This window comes from Panulirus ornatus, chromosome 1, assembly GCF_036320965.1.
Source record: "Panulirus ornatus isolate Po-2019 chromosome 1, ASM3632096v1, whole genome shotgun sequence".
Lineage (NCBI taxonomy): Eukaryota > Metazoa > Arthropoda > Malacostraca > Decapoda > Palinuridae > Panulirus > Panulirus ornatus.
The window spans coordinates 79004441-79022900 of record NC_092224.1 but is presented as its reverse complement, the minus strand read 5'-3'; the positions used below and the strand labels follow the sequence as shown (position 1 = coordinate 79022900).

At 44.9% G+C, this 18460-nt stretch overlaps 2 protein-coding genes across 2 annotated transcripts in view; one reads left to right on the top strand and one right to left on the bottom strand.

The window, feature by feature from the left end:
* LOC139750002 (uncharacterized) overlaps nucleotides 1-18460 on the top strand; it is a 402403-nt gene that overhangs the window by 117270 nt on the left and 266673 nt on the right. The gene's annotated exons all lie outside the window — the stretch shown is intronic.
* The window catches only part of LOC139750203 (uncharacterized), a 35519-nt gene that overhangs the window by 11005 nt on the left and 6054 nt on the right, over nucleotides 1-18460 (bottom strand). The window contains exons 3-5 of the mRNA XM_071664691.1: nucleotides 6517-6679; nucleotides 4540-4706; nucleotides 758-944 (exon numbers count right to left, since the gene is read on the bottom strand). Of these exons, the coding sequence (XP_071520792.1) occupies nucleotides 758-944; nucleotides 4540-4706; nucleotides 6517-6679 (517 nt within the window). The remainder of the gene's footprint in view (nucleotides 1-757; nucleotides 945-4539; nucleotides 4707-6516; nucleotides 6680-18460) is intronic.

The following is an 18460-nucleotide window of genomic DNA, read 5'->3' as shown; positions in this document are numbered from 1 at the left end:
GGTCCATTGGTTCGTCTGTCTGAGTTACTCGCGCCTGAACTCCTAGTTTAGAAGTCATGGAATGTATTGATGTGCTTAACCTTGAAAATGGCCCTCTCTCTTAGCAATAAATGGCCCTCTCTCTTAGCAATAAATCATCGGTCTTGCCACCTCTGCTTTGAGTGCCTTTTTGGGACGAGTTGCACTTGGCGGAGGAGTTCGCCTTTAACCTAATTTGTTACCACTTGATGATGAACACCAGCCACGTCTCCAACAGACCGTCTTTTGTCTGTGTCTCATTGCCAGTGTTCAGTCCTCCATTGTCTGCCTCAGTGGCTGCTTTACCACGTCTCTTTGTTGTCTTCCTCGGATCTTCTGCTTTATTATTTTGTTTATGTCCTAATTTTCATTATCTCCTTTGTGTCATTGATGGTTCTTCTTTGGGTACATTCTCATTTATCTGTCTATTTATCTCTGATTAACGTAACTATTTCTCACTATTTTCTTGTTTGTCTAATTTGTTTGCTTTATTTTGGCGTTCTATTCCACGTGTGTCTGTCTCTGTCTCCCTCTATCGTCCAAGTTTATTCACCTTCTTTCCTGGTGTCTGTGTGTGTCTGTGTATCTCTCGTGATCTCTCCTAACGTCTCCGTCATTTTCAAATCTCCTAATTCTCTCTCTCTCTCTCTCTCTCTCTCTCTCTCTCTCTCTCTCTCTCTCTCTCTCTCTCTCTCTCTCTCTCTCTCTCTCTCTCTCTCTCTCTCTCCCCTCTCCTCACCTTGTCCACGTACGGCGCCAGTGGGGAGTGCCTGGCGAGGACGGCCCCGACGCCGTAGGTGGCCAGGCACTCCTCCTGGATCCTGAGGGGGCTCTCACCCCTCCTGGTGGTGTACTTCCTCTTCTGGATGAACTCCAGGTGGTTACGATTCTCTATCAGCGCCGTCTGCCGCTTCTCGGCTGCCTCTCTGTTGGTGAGTGGGTGGGTCAGGACGTGGATGTGGAAAGGGAGCTGTGGTTTCGGTGCATTGTACATGACAGCTAGAGACTGAGTGTGAACGAATGTGGCCTTTGTTGTCTTTTCCTAGCGCTACCTCGCGCGTGTGCGGGGGGGAGGGGGGTTGTCGTTTCATGTGTCGCGGGGTGGCGACGGGAATGAATAAAGGCAGCACATGAATTATGTACATGTATATATATATATATGTATATGTCTGTGTATGTATATATATGTATGCGTTGAAATGTACAGGTATGTTTATATGCATGTGTGGACGTGTATGTATATACATGAGCATGTGGGTGGGTTGGGCCATTCTTTCGTCTGTTTCCTTGCGCTACCTCGCTAACGCGGGAGACAGCGACAAAGTGTAATAGATGAATAAATGATATATATGCTTGGTCCGCATTTGTGATTACTACTTGTGATTACTATGTGTTACTGGGAGAGAGTTTTACAGTTGTGCTGCGTCTCTTATCCTTGCATATATGTACCATGTCTTTACTCACACACACACACACACACACACACACACACACACACACACACACACACACGACTGAAACAGGTACCCCATCTATCTACCAGCTCCTAGGGAGGGATGAACAGTTAAGGTTGGCTGTGGGCTGACTGCAACGCCCAGGACTGGAACCCACGCCGACCAATACACCACGGAGGCCTTCTTACATTTCTCCTTACATATCTCTTGCATATGTTTTTGTTATAGCCTGTGGGTGTTCTATTTTTATAAGTGTCACAGAACTGCTTACAGTTGACGTTATTAAACTTTGTTTGGAAACTCAAAAATTACGATGAAGTCACCCCTTACTCCTCTTTTTTCCATGGGGAACATATCTACCGCATCTAACCTTTCTCAGTTTTATCTTTCTTAATTCTGCTCCCATTTTTCTTGCTCTCCTCTAGACCTTCTTTGTTAGTCCTTTGTTCTTCATGGGGCTTCCTGAGATGCATATATAAGTTTTGGCCTTCTGTCGGGTGCGGGAATGTGTGCTGAATATTTCCCGATCCATGAATCTGAATGCAGTTCTAATGCTTTTCAGCAGATACGTCTTCTTCTTTGCTCTTATCTTCAGGTGAGACTCTGGCGACAGGTTAGGTACATTTTAGAATCCCAGGTCCGTCTCGCCCATAGATTCCTGCAACTTATTCCCTGCTGGATGATAATAGCATCGAGACCTTCTTTTACAGTGTTCCATCCTCATTGCTTTCACTTGAGCTGAATTTCATCACCCACGCATCAGACCAACTTTGGAGATTGTTTAGGTCCCCTTGTAGATCGCTGCGATCCTTCTCACCTTTTACTTCCCTTATGACTTTGACATCGTCCATGAGCATTTCCAGACAAGAGTCCAGACCTTCTAGCAGGTCATTTACAAAGATCAAGAAGAGCAATGGTCCCCAGATTGTACCTTGTGGTACGCCGCTGATGATCCTAACCCATCCAGTAAGGCCCCTGGAACATGTGTCCTTTGTTTCGTTCTGCTAAGATAACTCTTGTCTGACGAAGAAGTCTACCCCTTCTTCCTGCTAGGAGGGTCAGCTTCTTCGCCAGCCTTTTTTGTGTGCTGGTGTCAAATGCTTTCCGGCAGTCTTTGTAAACACAAGCCATCCAACCTTTTTCGTCGTCTGAAATGAAGCACATTCTCTCACAGAAGTCTAGGAAGTTCATTACACACATACAACTTCCTTCACTTGAATCCGTGTTGTCGTTTACTTTGGTAAGTTTTTCCCTCGCAAGTAAATATTCATTTCGTTTTTCGTTGATTTTTCGAACGTTTTGCAGATCACGCATATCAGAGAGGCTGGCCCGCATATATATATATATATATATATATATATATATATATATATATATATATATATATATATATATGTTTATTTATTCTGTATTATTGTACTTGATCGCTGTTTCCCACGTGAGCGAGGTAGCGTCAGGAAACAGACGAAGAATGGCCCATCCACTCATATGTACACACACACACACACACACACACACACACACACACACACACATATATTGAAAAGGATCACAATTTTGCGCGTGATCAAGATATTCCTATGAGTCCACGGGGGAAATGAAACACGAAAAGTTCCCAAGTGCACTTTCGTGTAATAATCACATCATCAGGGGAGACACAAGAGAGGAATATAACAGTCAGTTGATATACATCGAAGAGACGAAGCTAGGACGCCATTTGGTAAACATGTGATTTTTTGGACAATCACGCCCATACGCACACATATACATACATATACATATCAACATATACACATATACATACAGACATATACATACATACACATGTACATATTCATACTTGCTTGTCTTCATCCACTTCTGGCGCTACCCCGCCCCACAGGAGACAGCAATTCACCCTTCCTTCATCAGGACAATGAGCCTTATATGATAGGGTCGAGGCTCTGTTTTATCTTTAACTTTTCTTGATCTAATATTTCTCTACAAGACCTTCTTCCCATGGCAGGTCAGTAGGTCTGGGATTGTGGTGTCTCCCAGTGTGGAAACATTATTAAAGTTGTCGTTTCACTCCTCGCCTGTCTGAACGTTGCTGCCTCTGGGTCCCATAATGTGATTAGCTGCTCTTGAACAGTTTACACCTGACGGAGTAACCCCCTGCCTCCTCTACCAAATTCATTTCAAAGGTTTTGTGTTCTTTGTTTACCTCCTCCTCCTCCTCCTTCTGTACGTATTTCGTCCTCTCTTATATCTTTACACTTGGCTGGCTGGAGTCCTGCCCATAGCTTCACAGTAGATCACTACTGCTCTCTACAATTTTTTTTTTGACATCTTTTACTGAGCCACATAGCTCTTCTTTTTTTCTGACTTCTCCTTTTGTATTTGAAGGTAATGGTTCCCATGTTTCTGGTCGCTCGTCGTAAATTCTGCCGAACTTTTCACACCAGTTATTTGTATCATCTCTCTATCTTCTCTCTCTCTCTCTCTCTCTCTCTCTCTCTCTCTCTCTCTCTCTCTCTCTCTCTCACACACACACACACACACAAGCTTACACACTTACGTCACCACATTCACCTTGTACCAACCATTTCTCGTACAGCCAAATGTAGGATTACTCCCATACCCGCTGTTGTGACTGTCATTACGCAGCTCAGTGCACAGCTGAGCATGCAACATAACTTAGTATTCACTTAATATTCACCATTAACACATAATGTATGTCAACACAGTATTACCTGAAGTTCAGCCATTATGTAACTTTACACCACTTAATGTTCATCATTAACACATAGTGTATGTCAACACAGTATTATTGTAGTTTAGGCCAATATGCAACTTTACATCGCTAAATATTCGACCACTAACCACAGAATTTGCTCTGTAAAACTAACTGTACTGTGTTGATGTGCTTCACTCTTGTACTTATCCAAAGCGCACAAGTAAGTACGCAGCCCCACCCTGATCTTAAGTTCTCTCGTGATTTATCAATTGATTACTATCATTACTCACCCAGTTCTGTAAGTTGTCAGCTGTATTTATATTAATATATTCATGTATTGAAAGCGCCCACCTGAAGTACGGCAGCGTGTCGTACACAGACTTGTACTTGTGGCTGAGGGAGCGGATGCTGGGGTTCTGGGAGCCGGCGAAGACGATGGACCAGTAGTTGCCGAAGCCCACGATCGCCAGGTGGCTCTGCGCCAGCTCCGACAGCGTCCTGATGGCCGCCTCCACACTCTGGTCAGAACACATGGGATGTGGGTCATGTGCACGGTCTCTCTCTCTCTCTCTCTCTCTCTCTCTCTCTCTCTCTCTCTCTCTCTCTCTCTCTCCGGCCGTGCGGGGATAGAGATCTGTCCCTCCAGCTGCCTTTCTCTTTCTTTCTCTAGTGTGATTAATCAAGTTAGACATAGTGTGGCCTTGGTTGGTATTGAGTTCAGCCCTAGCGACTGCGGGAGCCTAGCCCTATGTGGATGTCTGTAGGGTCAGCAGCGACTGCGGGAGCCTAGCCCTATGTGGATGTCTGTAGGGTCAGCAGCGACTGCGGGAGCCTAGCCCTATGAGGATGTCTGTAGGGTCAGCAGCGACTGCGAGAGCCTAGCCCTATAGGCATGCTTATAGGGTCAGCCCTATTAGCCTGGAAGACCTAGGTAGTTATTGCCTTATATACCATCCTAATGGTCAAGATGGTCGATACGGTCCAAAATCCTGGTGACTGCAGTATTAGACCAGGCCCTACCGTCGTGGCCATGATGTTGCCATAGTCTTACCTGTAGGTTGTGGGGTTTGCCATAACCTCTCTTGGTCGCATAGTATTATCGCGGTCAGACCTGGTTGCCATGGTACTGCCACAGACATATTTTGTCGCCACAGTGTTGCTCAAACCTTACCTGGTGGTCATAATATTGCCAGAACCATGCCTGGGTTGGTATAGTGTTCCCAGAACCTTACCTGGTGGTCATAGTGTTCCCAGAACCTTACCTGGTGGTCATAGTGTTGCCAGAACCTTACCTGGTGGTTATAGTGTTGCCAGAACCTTACCTGGTAGTTTGTTGTATTGCCAAAACCTTACCTGGTGGTCATAATGTTGCCAGAACCTTACCTGGTAGTTATTGTGTTGCCAGAACCTTACCTGGTGGTCATAATGTTGCCAGAACCTTACCTGGTGGTCATAATGTTGCCAGAACCTTACCTGGTGGTCATAATGTTGCCAAAACCTTACCTGGTGGTCATAATGTTGCCAGAAGTTTATCAGGTGGTCTTAGTGTTGTCAACACCTCACCTGGTGGCCCTAGTGTTCCCAGAACCTTACCTGGTGGTCATAGTGTTCCCAGAACCTTACCTGGTGGTCATAGTGTTCCCAGAACCTTACCTGGTGGTCATAGTGTTGCCAGAACCTTACCTGGTGGTTATAGTGTTCCCAGAACCTTACCTGGTAGTTTGTTGTATTGCAAACCTTACCTGGTGGTCATAATGTTGCCAGAAGTTTATCAGGTGGTCTTAGTGTTGTCAACACCTCACCTGGTGGCCATAGTGTTACCAGAACTTAATCTTAGCGTTCGATCATTCCATGCAACGTCATTCTAAGCCGCGAACCCTCACTTCGCCATGTGTCCTACATACATCAGCCAGGCCTGATGGCCAGATTGTCACCATATCTTCTTGCTCGAGTACTTTACCCTGCGACCACCTCATCACTCACTGACGATCCCTGAGCACACGACGGTACGACCTCTGACTCGAGGGCGACACCACGATGCTCAAGGGTCGTGCTCGAGGATCGTATACCATCGAACTTGAGGTCGTACCGTAAATATTTTCTCTGTCAACCCTACACACACACACACACACACACACACACACACACACACACACACACACATTCATTCTAGTTACCCTGAAAACCATGGGATATTTCCCCAACTCCCACACACTCACTGATGACCATGGGTTATTTCCCCCATAGATTACCCCCCCTCCCCCAAAATAGACACTACCTCCCCCATGGGAGGAAGGTGAAGGAGGTGTGTGTTGCGCGAAGCCTCACCCGGGTGGTCATGAAGGCGGTGAGGTTGCCGCTGAAGGTGATGGCCACGACGAAGCCCATGAAAAGGAGCGTTAGGGAAGCCACCCTCAGCCTGTCTGTGGCTGGCAGTCTCATGCTCCGGCTGGTGAAGGCGCCGAGGGTGTACGTGAGGGAGAGGCCCCAGCTGCACCCGAAGGAGGAGGGGAGGATAAGGAACGGTTAGAGAAGTTCATTTTCACGGTTGCGCGTCCGTCGGGGGAAAGCGGCGTTCCTTTGGGGTAGATGGCTGGGAGGAGCGCGACCGCGGAAAACGGGGCGAGTTTGGGTCCGTTAAAAGCGGGGGAGTTGGCGACGTGAGGATAGAACACGGGAGGTGGCAGGGAGAGTGGGAGAGGACTATACAGTTGTGAGAGCTTAGACATAGAACGAGACGCGGCAAAGAAAATGGACGGTAATGGTAAAATGGGAAATTTTGAGGTAGCGGGACAAATAATGAAGGGATTATGGTATGAGATAGATATGAAAAATGGGAAATAAGAACAAGTTCACGTTTAACAGAAAATGAGAATGAAATATAATTCTCTCTCTCTCTCTCTCTCTCTCTCTCTCTCTCTCTCTCTCTCTCTCTCTCTCTCTCTCTCTCTTCTCTTGTACTACCCTCTTGAGAATCAGGATGGGTCAGCACTTCAGTGACTGTCAGGTTCCACTCCTTTGACCTCAGTTTGCTGTCCTTTCTTTCTTTCTTGGCAAAACCCTCCTCCACACAGTGAATGCGGGCATTCAGTCCACAAACACGCCAGATACTTCCCCCACCTATTACATAAGCCCTCGACAACATGTACCGCACACGGCTCGCTCTTCCTCACTCTAGCTGTTCCTGCGGTGAGCGCTACTACGCCCTTGCGCTACAACTCGGCAAAATCTTAGTGTCTAAAGTAATCTGTAAGTGTAAAAGTAACTGTGTGAAAGGGTAATCCTTCCTGTAACTTGTGTAAGTATCGGGTCCATAACAACCTGTATTTCTTCTGTATTGCCACGTACTTTGTTGGCTGCTGTTACGGGAAAAAAAAAATTAATCTCAAAAATTTCATAGAAATGAGTTTTTAAATTTGGCGAAATTTCGACCTCTGGTTCCCGAGATGTTTACAATATAGAGACCAATATTTATCAATGTCCACACCAGACCGACTCCATGAAGCGGAAGTGTTGTTTGCCGGGCCGGAAGTGACGTAATGTAAGGGGAACCCGAAACACAATAACATTTGGACGGGATAAATTCTACCCCCCACCTCCCCACCCCAAACCCCCCTCCCCACCCCATACCCCTCCCCGTACCCCTAACCCCACCCCCCCTCCCTTTCTACCCTTTTCCCCCCTACGCGTGACGTCATCGCACCGGAAGTACGCCATGTTGGGAGGGAGGGACCCGTCACGCGGCTTATGATGCTGTTTGCGTCGACCCAGCCCAACACTGTGGCCGAAATGGTGACTCAGCGTCGGGTATCAGGAGATGCGTAGAGCAGCAGGCAGGCAGGTAGTCAGGGAGGGAGGCAGGCAGTCAGGGAGGGAGGGAGGCAGGCAGGCAGGGAGGGAGGGAGGCAGGCAGGCAGGCAGGTAGGGAGGCAGTCAGGGAGGGAGGCAGGCAGTCAGGGAGGCAGGCAGGGAGGCAGTCAGGGAGGCAGGCAGGGAGGCAGGCAGGCAGGCAGGTAGGGAGGCAGGCAGGCAGTCAGGGAGGGAGGCAGGCAGGCAGGCAGGCAGGCAGGGATGGAGGCAGGCAGGCAGGTAGGGAGGCAGGCAGGCAGTCAGGGAGGCAGGCAGGCAGTCAGGGAGGGAGGCAGGCAGTCAGGGAGGGAGGCAGGCAGTCAGCGAGGCAGGCAGGCAGGCAGGCAGGCAGGGAGGCAGGCAGGCAGGCAGGTAGGGAGGCAGGCAGGCAGTCAGGGAGGGAGGCAGGCAGTCAGGGAGGCAGGCAGGCAGTCAGGGAGGGAGGCAGGCAGGCAGGCAGGTAGGGAGGCAAGCAGGCAGGGAGGGAGGCAGGCAGGCAGGTAGGGAGGCAGGCAGGCAGTCAGGGAGGGAGGCAGGCAGTCAGGGAGGCAGGCAGGCAGTCAGGGAGGGAGGCAGGCAGTCAGGGAGGCAGGCAGTCAGGGAGGCAGGCAGGCAGGGAGGGAGGAAGACAAAGCGAAAAAAGAAGGGAAGGTGTCTATACCACCGGGTATATAATTTCCAGTCATAGACATCGAGGGTTCGAAGGAATTGCCAGGATGTTAGAGGAAATATAATGTAAACAACATCATCATTAGGAAGGTTGATAATGTAAACAACATCATCATTAGGAAGGTTAATAATGTAAACAACATCATCATTAGGAAGGTTAATAATGTAAACAACATCATCATTAGGAAGGTTAATAATGTAAACAACATCATCATTAGGAAGGTTAATAATGTAAACAACATCATCATTAGGAAGGTTAATAATGTAAACAACATCATCATTAGGAAGGTTAATAATGTAAACAACATCATCATTAGGAAGGTTAATAATGTAAACAACATCATCATTAGGAAGGTTAATAATGTAAACAACATCATCATTAGGAAGGTTAATAATGTAAACATCATCATCATTAGGAAGGTTAATAATGTAAACAACATCATCATTAGGAAGGTTAATAATGTAAACAACATCATCATTAGGAAGGTTAATAATGTAAACAACATCATCATTAGGAAGGTTAATAATGTAAACAACATCATCATTAGGAAGGTTAATAATGTAAACAACATCATCATTAGGAAGGTTAATAATGTAAACAACATCATCATTAGGAAGGTTAATAATGTAAACAACATCATCATTAGGAAGGTTAATAATGTAAACAACATCATCATTAGGAAGGTTAATAATGTAAACAACATCATCATTAGGAAGGTTAATAATGTAAACAACATCATCATTAGGAAGGTTGATAATGTAAACAACATCATCATTAGGAAGGTTAATAATGTAAACATCATCATCATTAGGAAGGTTAATAATGTAAACAACATCATCATTAGGAAGGTTAATAATGTAAACATCATCATCATTAGGAAGGTTAATAATGTAAACAACATCATCATTAGGAAGGTTGATAATGTAAACAACATCATCATTAGGAAGGTTGATAATGTGCAGCAGACACTGGCTGATGGCGGGGTACAGGGATGGCCCCCAGATCTCCACATACCCAGGAGTGGAAGAGAAAAGGGAGTTGGGAGTTGTGTATTTTCATGGGGGTCCTCCACTTCACTAACACCATACTCCTTTCCCTCTCTCTTCCCCCTCTCTCTCCACACACACACACACACACACACACACACACACACACACACACACACACACACACGGCAGTAGATACCGAATGATCAAAACGTCACCCAGTGTATAGAATTTCTCTCTCTCTCTCTCTCTCTCTCTCTCTCTCTCTCTCTCTCTCTCTCTCTCTCTCTCTCCCCCCAGTGTGTGTGTGACTCCTGGCGGACGTAAACAGCATTACAATGACAAACCCAGCTGGGCTGTTGCTGAGGACTGGTGCTGTTGCTATGAAACTGACCAACCCAACTATACACACAGGTGGAAAGCGCCACACCTCCAACCCCACCCGGTCCCTTTGTTGCTGTTCGTCTTGCCATCCAGTGTGCGTGTGTGTGTGTGTGTGTGTGTGTGTGTGTGTGTGTGTGTGTGGACTGGAAGAACACGAGATGATCTGCATCGTCAAGGAGAAACGACCCTGTTGATAGACTGAGTTCACGAGGATCCGTCACGAAAGTTTAGCGTAAGAGGAAGGAGCCTACGATCATTGGAACTGTTTACCTTAACAGAACGGGTTAGTGACGTTTGACTTAGGAGGTGGTGTAGCGGTTTAGCGTTCCTGACCGTGACGCATTCAAGGGTCGAGCGCATAGGTTCGATCGAATCCTGGTTGCGGCAGTCGCTCCACAGTCAACCCAGCTGTTCATCCATCACTAGGGGGGTTGGTCGATGAAATAGGTACCTGGCTCTGGCTAGGGTGTATATATATATATATATATATATATATATATATATATATATATATATATATATATATATATATATAGCGTTCTTGGGATGGCTTTGATTACAGCCTCATCTATTCGTGCCGTCTTCGCTAACATAAAACCACTGTCAATACGTTTGGTAATGCCTGCGTGTGTAAAGCTAGTTCACACTGGTGTTATTGTAACACAAGCACTTCGCCGCGCTGTGGATGGAGTTTTCCTTTTTTTTTTCCTTTTTTTTTCCCTCGCGTGAATAAAAGGTGTGAAAGCTTAAACCGACACTGTCTTGCACAGAGAACCGTGCTGGTGTCCCCTCCTTGTCGTATCTTCACCCCACACGTAATTACTGGATCACTTTCAGCACGTCATTGCACGTGGTATGGCATGTTCTCCACACATGAACCCCAGCCCCATCCCTTCCTCCCTCTTCCATTCCACTTGCGCCAGTGGGTAGCAGTCTGGAGGTGTTACCATAATCCACCTACATCAGCTTCCACTGCGAAATGAAAAGTCACTTATTTTAGCGAGGCTGTGTCATTGGGAATATAGTCTCGTCAAAGAACTTTGCTCATTCCCAAAGAGACCATCCCTTCCCTGCTACTGGAAATAGCGCAGCCTAGGTAATCCCTTCCCAGAATGGGGTGCCAGGTGTGTTTATAAACAAATAGGATGAAATGATACTTCTCGTGTCCATATGTTTTCCGGGTCACCCCCGATGGGACGTGACGTCCCCGCGAGGGTTCGATACCTGGGCACAGGTTGATGTGAATAATGAAGGGTCATCATTTGATGATCATTGGTCAGGTCTGTGTTGATGTGTGACGTGTCTCCTTTAAGTATATCTGATGGTAGGCAACGTTTCGCTGGGACATTGCTAACCCCTTGAGTGCAAGGATACGACCCTTGAGCACGACAGTACGACTGTTGAGTACTACTGTTAAGCACGACGATACGACTATTGAGCACAACGGTACGACTATTGAGCACGACCGGTACGACTATTGAGCACGACCGTACGACTATTGAGCACGACGGTACGACTATTGAGCACGACGGTACGACTATTGAACACGACGGTACGACCCTTGTGCATGAGAGTAGGATCCTTGGACACGACGGTACGACCCTTGTGTACGACGTTACGACCCTTGAGCACAACGGTACGACCCTTGAGCACGACGGCACGACCCTCTGTGTTGCACGAGAGAGGAGCACGTTTTACACCGGACAAATTAAAGGTAAGGTCATCGGCTACTCCATCATTCCCTGAGAAATGGAGGTAAATTAGTATGTCATCCAGACACACAGACTCTCTCTCTCTCTCTCTCTCTCTCTCTCTCTCTCTCTCTCTCTCTCTCTCTCTCTCTCTCTCTCTCCTACCCCACCCGTTTCCATCAGACGGGACCAAGCCTGTGGGATCGTCGTCCTGAAATTAACACGTTCCAGACTTTTGCAACTACAGCCACGACCGTGGTCTTCAGAGCTCCTCCTCCACCCTCTCCTCCTCCTCCTCCTCCTCCTCCTCCTCCTCCTCCTCCTCCTCCTCCTCCTCCCCCTCCCTCGCTGGACTCCACCTGTCCTGGTTGTGAGACGCATACTGTCAGGCCATGAGTAGTGATGGGGTATACCACACAGTCACTCTTGAACTGGGCGACCAAACCTGCTAAAGAGCTTCAGAATTGAGGGGAATCAACGATGGAAAATATTCTTTGTGATTTGTAAAATGAGGAAAAGAAGTTGTTACACTCTTCTTATGTTTATAAGTCCTGTGTGTCTCTGTCTCTGTCACATGTCTCTTCCCTACCTTAAGTATTTAGGTACAAGACTTATGTTTCTCTGTCACATGTCTCTTCCCTACCTTAAGTATTTAGGTACAAGACTTATGTTTCTCTGTCACATGTCTCTTCCCTACCTTAAATATTTAGGTACAAGACATGTTTCTCTGTCTCATGTCTCTTTCCCACCTTGAATATTTAGCTCGTTGTTACATTGTTCTAAAGATGTAGCATATGGGGTTCCTTTTAGTGTTTGTGTGATTAGAAAAAAAAGAAATCGTCTATCAGTTTTGCTTCAGTACCTTCATAAATTTACTTTACAAGTTAATACGAACCTATGAGCCAGTTATGAAGATAGTGCCTTTACAGTTATGAAAAATAGTGGGGATTTACGACCCTCTCGTTGGGTTTAGTCAAGAAGAAAGGATAATTTTAATGGAAGACTAAGTTATAAGACAAATACCTCTCTTTCATTTTTCTTGCAAAATCCCATGACTTCCCTGAGAGAAAGGACGAGTATGATGGGCCTCAGTTATACATGGAACTCTGGACCAACAACAGTCACTGATCTGAGAGATTCCAGTTCTAACTCTGGGACAATGTAGGTTGATCTGAGAGATTCCAATTTTAACTCTGGACCAACAGAGATTAATCTGAAAGATTCCAGTTACAAGTCTGGGTCCGACAAGGATTGATCTGAGGGATATAGTGGAATACAAAAGAATTAAAGCAGCAACAGACCACTTGGTCTGTATGTTTGTGAGAGAGGAAGACATGTCAAACTCACAGACCAGTGTAGTGAGAACAGACAGACATACATGTATAAGACGCAAAAATACTGTAACCTTTTCATGTAAGGAGGCGCAGACAACGTCAGTCGAGGATTTGAAGCGCAATATTTATCAAACTTCATCTTAGATGTATGAATGGCACTGCTGTCAACCGCTCTCGTTCGTAAATCATGACATATATCAACTAAGTCGTTGAAGAAAAAGTACCCCGCCTCAATCGAGGTAAAACGTTTGCCCACGAGTTTGTATCTATTATTACCAGTCAAATGAGACGGATCCATTTATAAGCAGCTGGTTCGGTCGAGATTCTCGAAGTCTTTGATAATTTTGAATACCTGTGTTAGATCACTTCTTAACCTTCGCTATTTCAAATTTAAATAGATTTAAATCGTTTAGTCCGTTCTTATATAATTTTTTTCTCGGTTCGGGAATCATTATTGTTAGCTCGTACCTGAACTCTCCAGTCAATGTATGTCTCTTTCAAGTAGGGTGACCAAAGTGGAACCCAGTATTCACGCTTGGGACACACCAGTGACTTGTGAAGACTACAGGTAATTTCCCTGGACTTGTATTCGATTACCTGACATATAAACTCACGAATTTGATTCGCTCTTTTAACTACTGTGCGCTGCTTACTTGCCTTTGGGTAACTAGAAATTATTACACTGAGATCTTTTTCCTTATTTACGTTCTGTAGTTCAAGAGAATGCATACTGTAGAGCCATTTTGTTTTTATTATCGATATGTAAAACTTTACAATTATCGATATAGAAATTCATTAGCCTACTGCATCAGTGTGTTTATGTCTGCCTGTCAACCTTGCCGAGGCTCAATTTCTGTTTAGATTGATTTCTTGCGTCAGTATTCTTTGATTTTCGATAGCTCACAGTGCAGCCCATCATCAATAACATATATATATATATATATATATATATATATATATATATATATATATATATATATATATATATACATATATATGTGTGTGTGTGTGTGTGTGTGTGTGTGTGTGTATGAGAAAGAGAAGCGGTTCTAAGAGTGATCCCCGTGGCACACCACGTCTTACGTCTAACCATTCTGGGGACTGACCATTAGATCAAAACTCTGTTTACGACGTGTCACTCAGTTTCCTAAGATTTCCTAACCGCTGAAGCACAACCCCATCTGTCCCATGTGAGTTAAGTTTAGTTAGTTATCTATAGAATGTTATCGAATGTTTTCTGAAAATCTAGATTGATGCCGTATGCAGGTATACTTTCATCTTCTATGGTGATTATGTCTTAAAAATCTCAAGCGAGTTCGTTAGACATGAACAGCTTCTCTTAATAGTTTACAATCTTCTCTCGAATGATGGTTTGTGTGAGTTTACCAGCGACAGACGTTAAGCCTTCTGCTTCTCCATTTTCTTTTCCTCCAACACGAAATTCCATGTTTCTTCAATCCGCCATGCTGTTACCTTGTCCTCCACAATCTATACATGAGGCACGACGCGCCTCATGTATAGTAATACATTCATACAACTGCCTCTCACATCACCTGACCCCCCACGCTGGACAATTTTGGAAAGCGCAGAACGTTTTCTTTAACCTCCTTTTGGAAGTTAAAGCCCACACTAAACACTTAAACAATACCTTAACTTCCACCAGTGATAGAACCACTCTAATTAACCCAGAGCGTGTGATCAGTAATGAATGTGCTACGTTCCTGGTATGGCCAGCTAATGCATGCTAATCATTAATGAGAAAAACATTGGAAAGTATAAATGTGTAAATTTGTATCACAAGAGAACTTTCTAATTCGTAAAAGAAGAAAAAAAAGATGAAATGTTGTAGAATCTAAGACACAATATTGGATAAAAAGATAGTGTCAGAGAAATTACCAAAATAATAGTAAATGGACATGAATCTAGATATTGTAGTTTTCTATGAAAAATTGGATGTTTCTCTCCATTTATTTGTAAGAAAATGAAATCATTTAGGTTTATATCAGCGATATACCAACTAATTTTTACGATAAGTGGGACATGCACAGTAATGAGATCGACTTGGCTGCCCTGAGTAGAATCAAATACTTCAAACCAAATTATACATGATTATTATTGTTGCCCGAGACGCTGTGTACGTTACGTTTTCTCTCCTTTGCCACGAAAGGTAGTGATTGTGAGGAGGAAAAATATGTGATTCAAGTATTTGCTTTATACAAGGAGACTTGTATATACAAGCTTGTGTACATACGAATTCATTGTTGTTGTTGTTGTTGTTGTTGTATAACAAAGGAATACAATGGAATTCAAACAGCACCAGACCGCTGGGTCCTTTCCGAGGCTGTTCGCGATAGTGAAAGGCATCAGAAACTCGTAAGATATCTGAGACTCACAGATGAGTGTGGTAAACGTTAGTTAAAAAGCGTACAGGTAATTCGGAGCGAATAAACAGCAGATTGTCAACATGACTAAGGAGGCGCAAATAATGTATGTCTTGGACTTGAAGCGAAGTATTGATCAAGTCTGTTCATATACGTATCTTGTGATCGTTCTGCGTTCACAAGCATCCTACTTGAAACCAGTCGTTCCGTATGTTAACAATCCTGTTAAAAGAAAAAGCACCTCGCCTCGTACGTGGTTAGGTTCCATCGTGTCATAATATCTTTTAGAAATTACCGAGAGGCACGTAGCACATAAAGTATCAAGCCTGGTATGGCTGTCATACTAGCTCAGAGTAATAAGAGAATATATTTGAAGCAAAAAAAGATATATATATATACTTCTAGCATGTCTGAGTCGTATTACGAAATTATAGCTGTATTTCATGAATGTCTGTGTCATTACCTCCTCATGGCTCGTCTGTACAACAATTTTTCGTGCTTTTTTTGATATTTTTTTTCTAACGTATGTTCACCCAAGAGTCGTCGTCTCCTTATTACTTCACTTCCTGTCTGGGCTGTTAGCGACGTGTTCCTGGAAGTGGTGTTAATTGGATTGCTTCCACAACCCACACGAAAGTAACCTTGAAGCGGTACACACCGCCTTTATATTTCGTTATCATTTACCAACAGATTTTCCGCAGTGCTTTTATCGTTTGAATGTCTTTGACGATCGTTTCAAGAGCCTTTTAGAGTAACGAGAGATTGCGTCTCCGGGTCCAGCATGTCGGAAGTAAGCGAAAGCTAGAGAATGATCGAGAGAGGCAGATGAAGGGAAGGGGTGTGTGTTGGTCGTGCTCTCTAAGGACGCCACTCTGGTGTTGGAGACAGAAGGCGTAGAACATGGAAGTGGGTGAAGGTAGTGAGGAAATTATGAAAATGGAAGATGTGGGAATGGTTATAATGAGAGAATGAGGTGGAAGTTAAGTTAATATAGAACAAAAAAAATGATCAAAGTAAGGATAATGACAAGAGTTTTATTGACGGGCGGTAAAAACACAGATGTAGTAAACGAGAGAGAGAGAGAGAGAGAGAGAGAGAGAGAGAGAGAGAGAGAGAGAGAGAGAGAGAGAATAAAGGAATCGAGAGATGTAGCAGGCAAGGAAGTAAGACAAAGGAAAGGTATCGACTTCAAAGGTAATTTTAAGATTTAGAGGGAGGGACAACGGCAGCATGAGCACTACAAATTATACATAGGGGTGGATGAACAGCTGGGTTGACTGTGGACTGACTACCGCAGCCAAGATTCGAACCTATGTGGCCCGTGAATGCGTCACGGTCAGGAACGCTACACAGCGGGAGTCACAATCACAACTCAAGCCTCTGGTCGAGTTTCGATGATTTGATACACAGACCAGGTCACCACATTGACAGTGAGGGCGTATGTGGTCTTGGAGTTACCCTCAACACCTGAAGAAGGCGCTACAGAATTTTTCGGGGGTTGGTGGATGTAGCAGCTTGGCGTTAACGACCTTAATGACCCTGGGAGGTGATTAGGCCTATAACCCAAACAACCCATCAAACCGCAGGGTCCCCGAACAAGATGTAGTCTCGTGTGACAGGTACATAGACAGACCAACACATCGGTAGTTAACTATATAAGTTCATAGTGCCATTAACCTTTGACCTATGAGACAGTTGACCCTTCCCTCGTCACCCTGCAAATAATCCATGCGCAGAGGCATAATTCGCCCAGCGGAGAAAAATCATTTTATCAAGTGGACAGATGGGGGTTAAAGAGATTATCATAGGACATCGTCGTAAACCTCTCTGGCTTTGAGGAAAGAAAACGATCACATAACCAAGAAAAAATGAATCCAGAACAAGGAATGCAACAGAGGGTATTGTTCCTTCTTTTGTCTCATAGACGACACAACATCTGTACTCCTGACTCATCAGAGTCATTACATCTATAGTATCCTCGCCAGGGCAATCCGTGTGCTGCATCATTACCAGTCGAGTCTGGCGGACTGTTGCTCTCTGATCTCTCTTGGGGGGGCCTGAAAATCAATAGGCTCCTTCATGGCCGCCGAGATGAGCCAAGTATAAAGTTTTGGTCAAGACAGACGAGGCGCAACTCGAGCCGGTAGACCCCTTGTTATTTTTCTCGATCGGATTCCGATAACTTTGAACTGTGATTGTCTTTTTTTTCCAGATAGACTATGATCCCCCCTCCCCCCTTTGTCGATAGATAGATCGGAAGTTTGGTCAACACAGGTGATGAACAACTTGAGGTAAACCAGAGCATTTTCGAGGAAAAAGGGGTCAAAGACCAGACACACGAACATCATCATCATCATCACTCATGTATTGCAATCGTCTGTTCCTGATTTTTCGCAGCCATGCGATCAAGCAGACATGTCTCCACGACACGCGATCTTAAAGAATCATATCACCGTTGTAGGAGAATCAGATCTCGTGATATATATTTCAGAACGTAAAGGTGAGGCTTACATGTCATTCTTTATGCACTAGACATGAAGAATAGAGGTTTCTGTGCGAAGTCTGCAGTTGAAGGGTAAACTCTACTGAAAGGTGGCAGGAGAAACAAAGTCATTGATGATGGGAAATTGAAATGGCTGTTCATAGTGTCGGATCCGTTTTTGCGAAAGTTTATATATTCTTCGTCAGAAGGCAGCAGCACAGCCACCAGACGTGTAAAACCCTCGGTGACAAGCGACAGAAGTTTGTAATGAACGTGACGCGATTGTATCGTGAGAGTGTAAACAAATCTTTTGGGAAGTTGGGAGAATCCCTCTCCCAGTGGCTCCCGGTGTGGACCCCTCCCTAACCTGATCCACTTCACCTCCCTCAGGAACCTACTCGAGACGTGAATATATTTGACGCCAGCGCCGCTCGCTCCAAACGAGGATCGCGCTGATGATGTGCTCGGAGACAAATACCATGTAATACGAATACA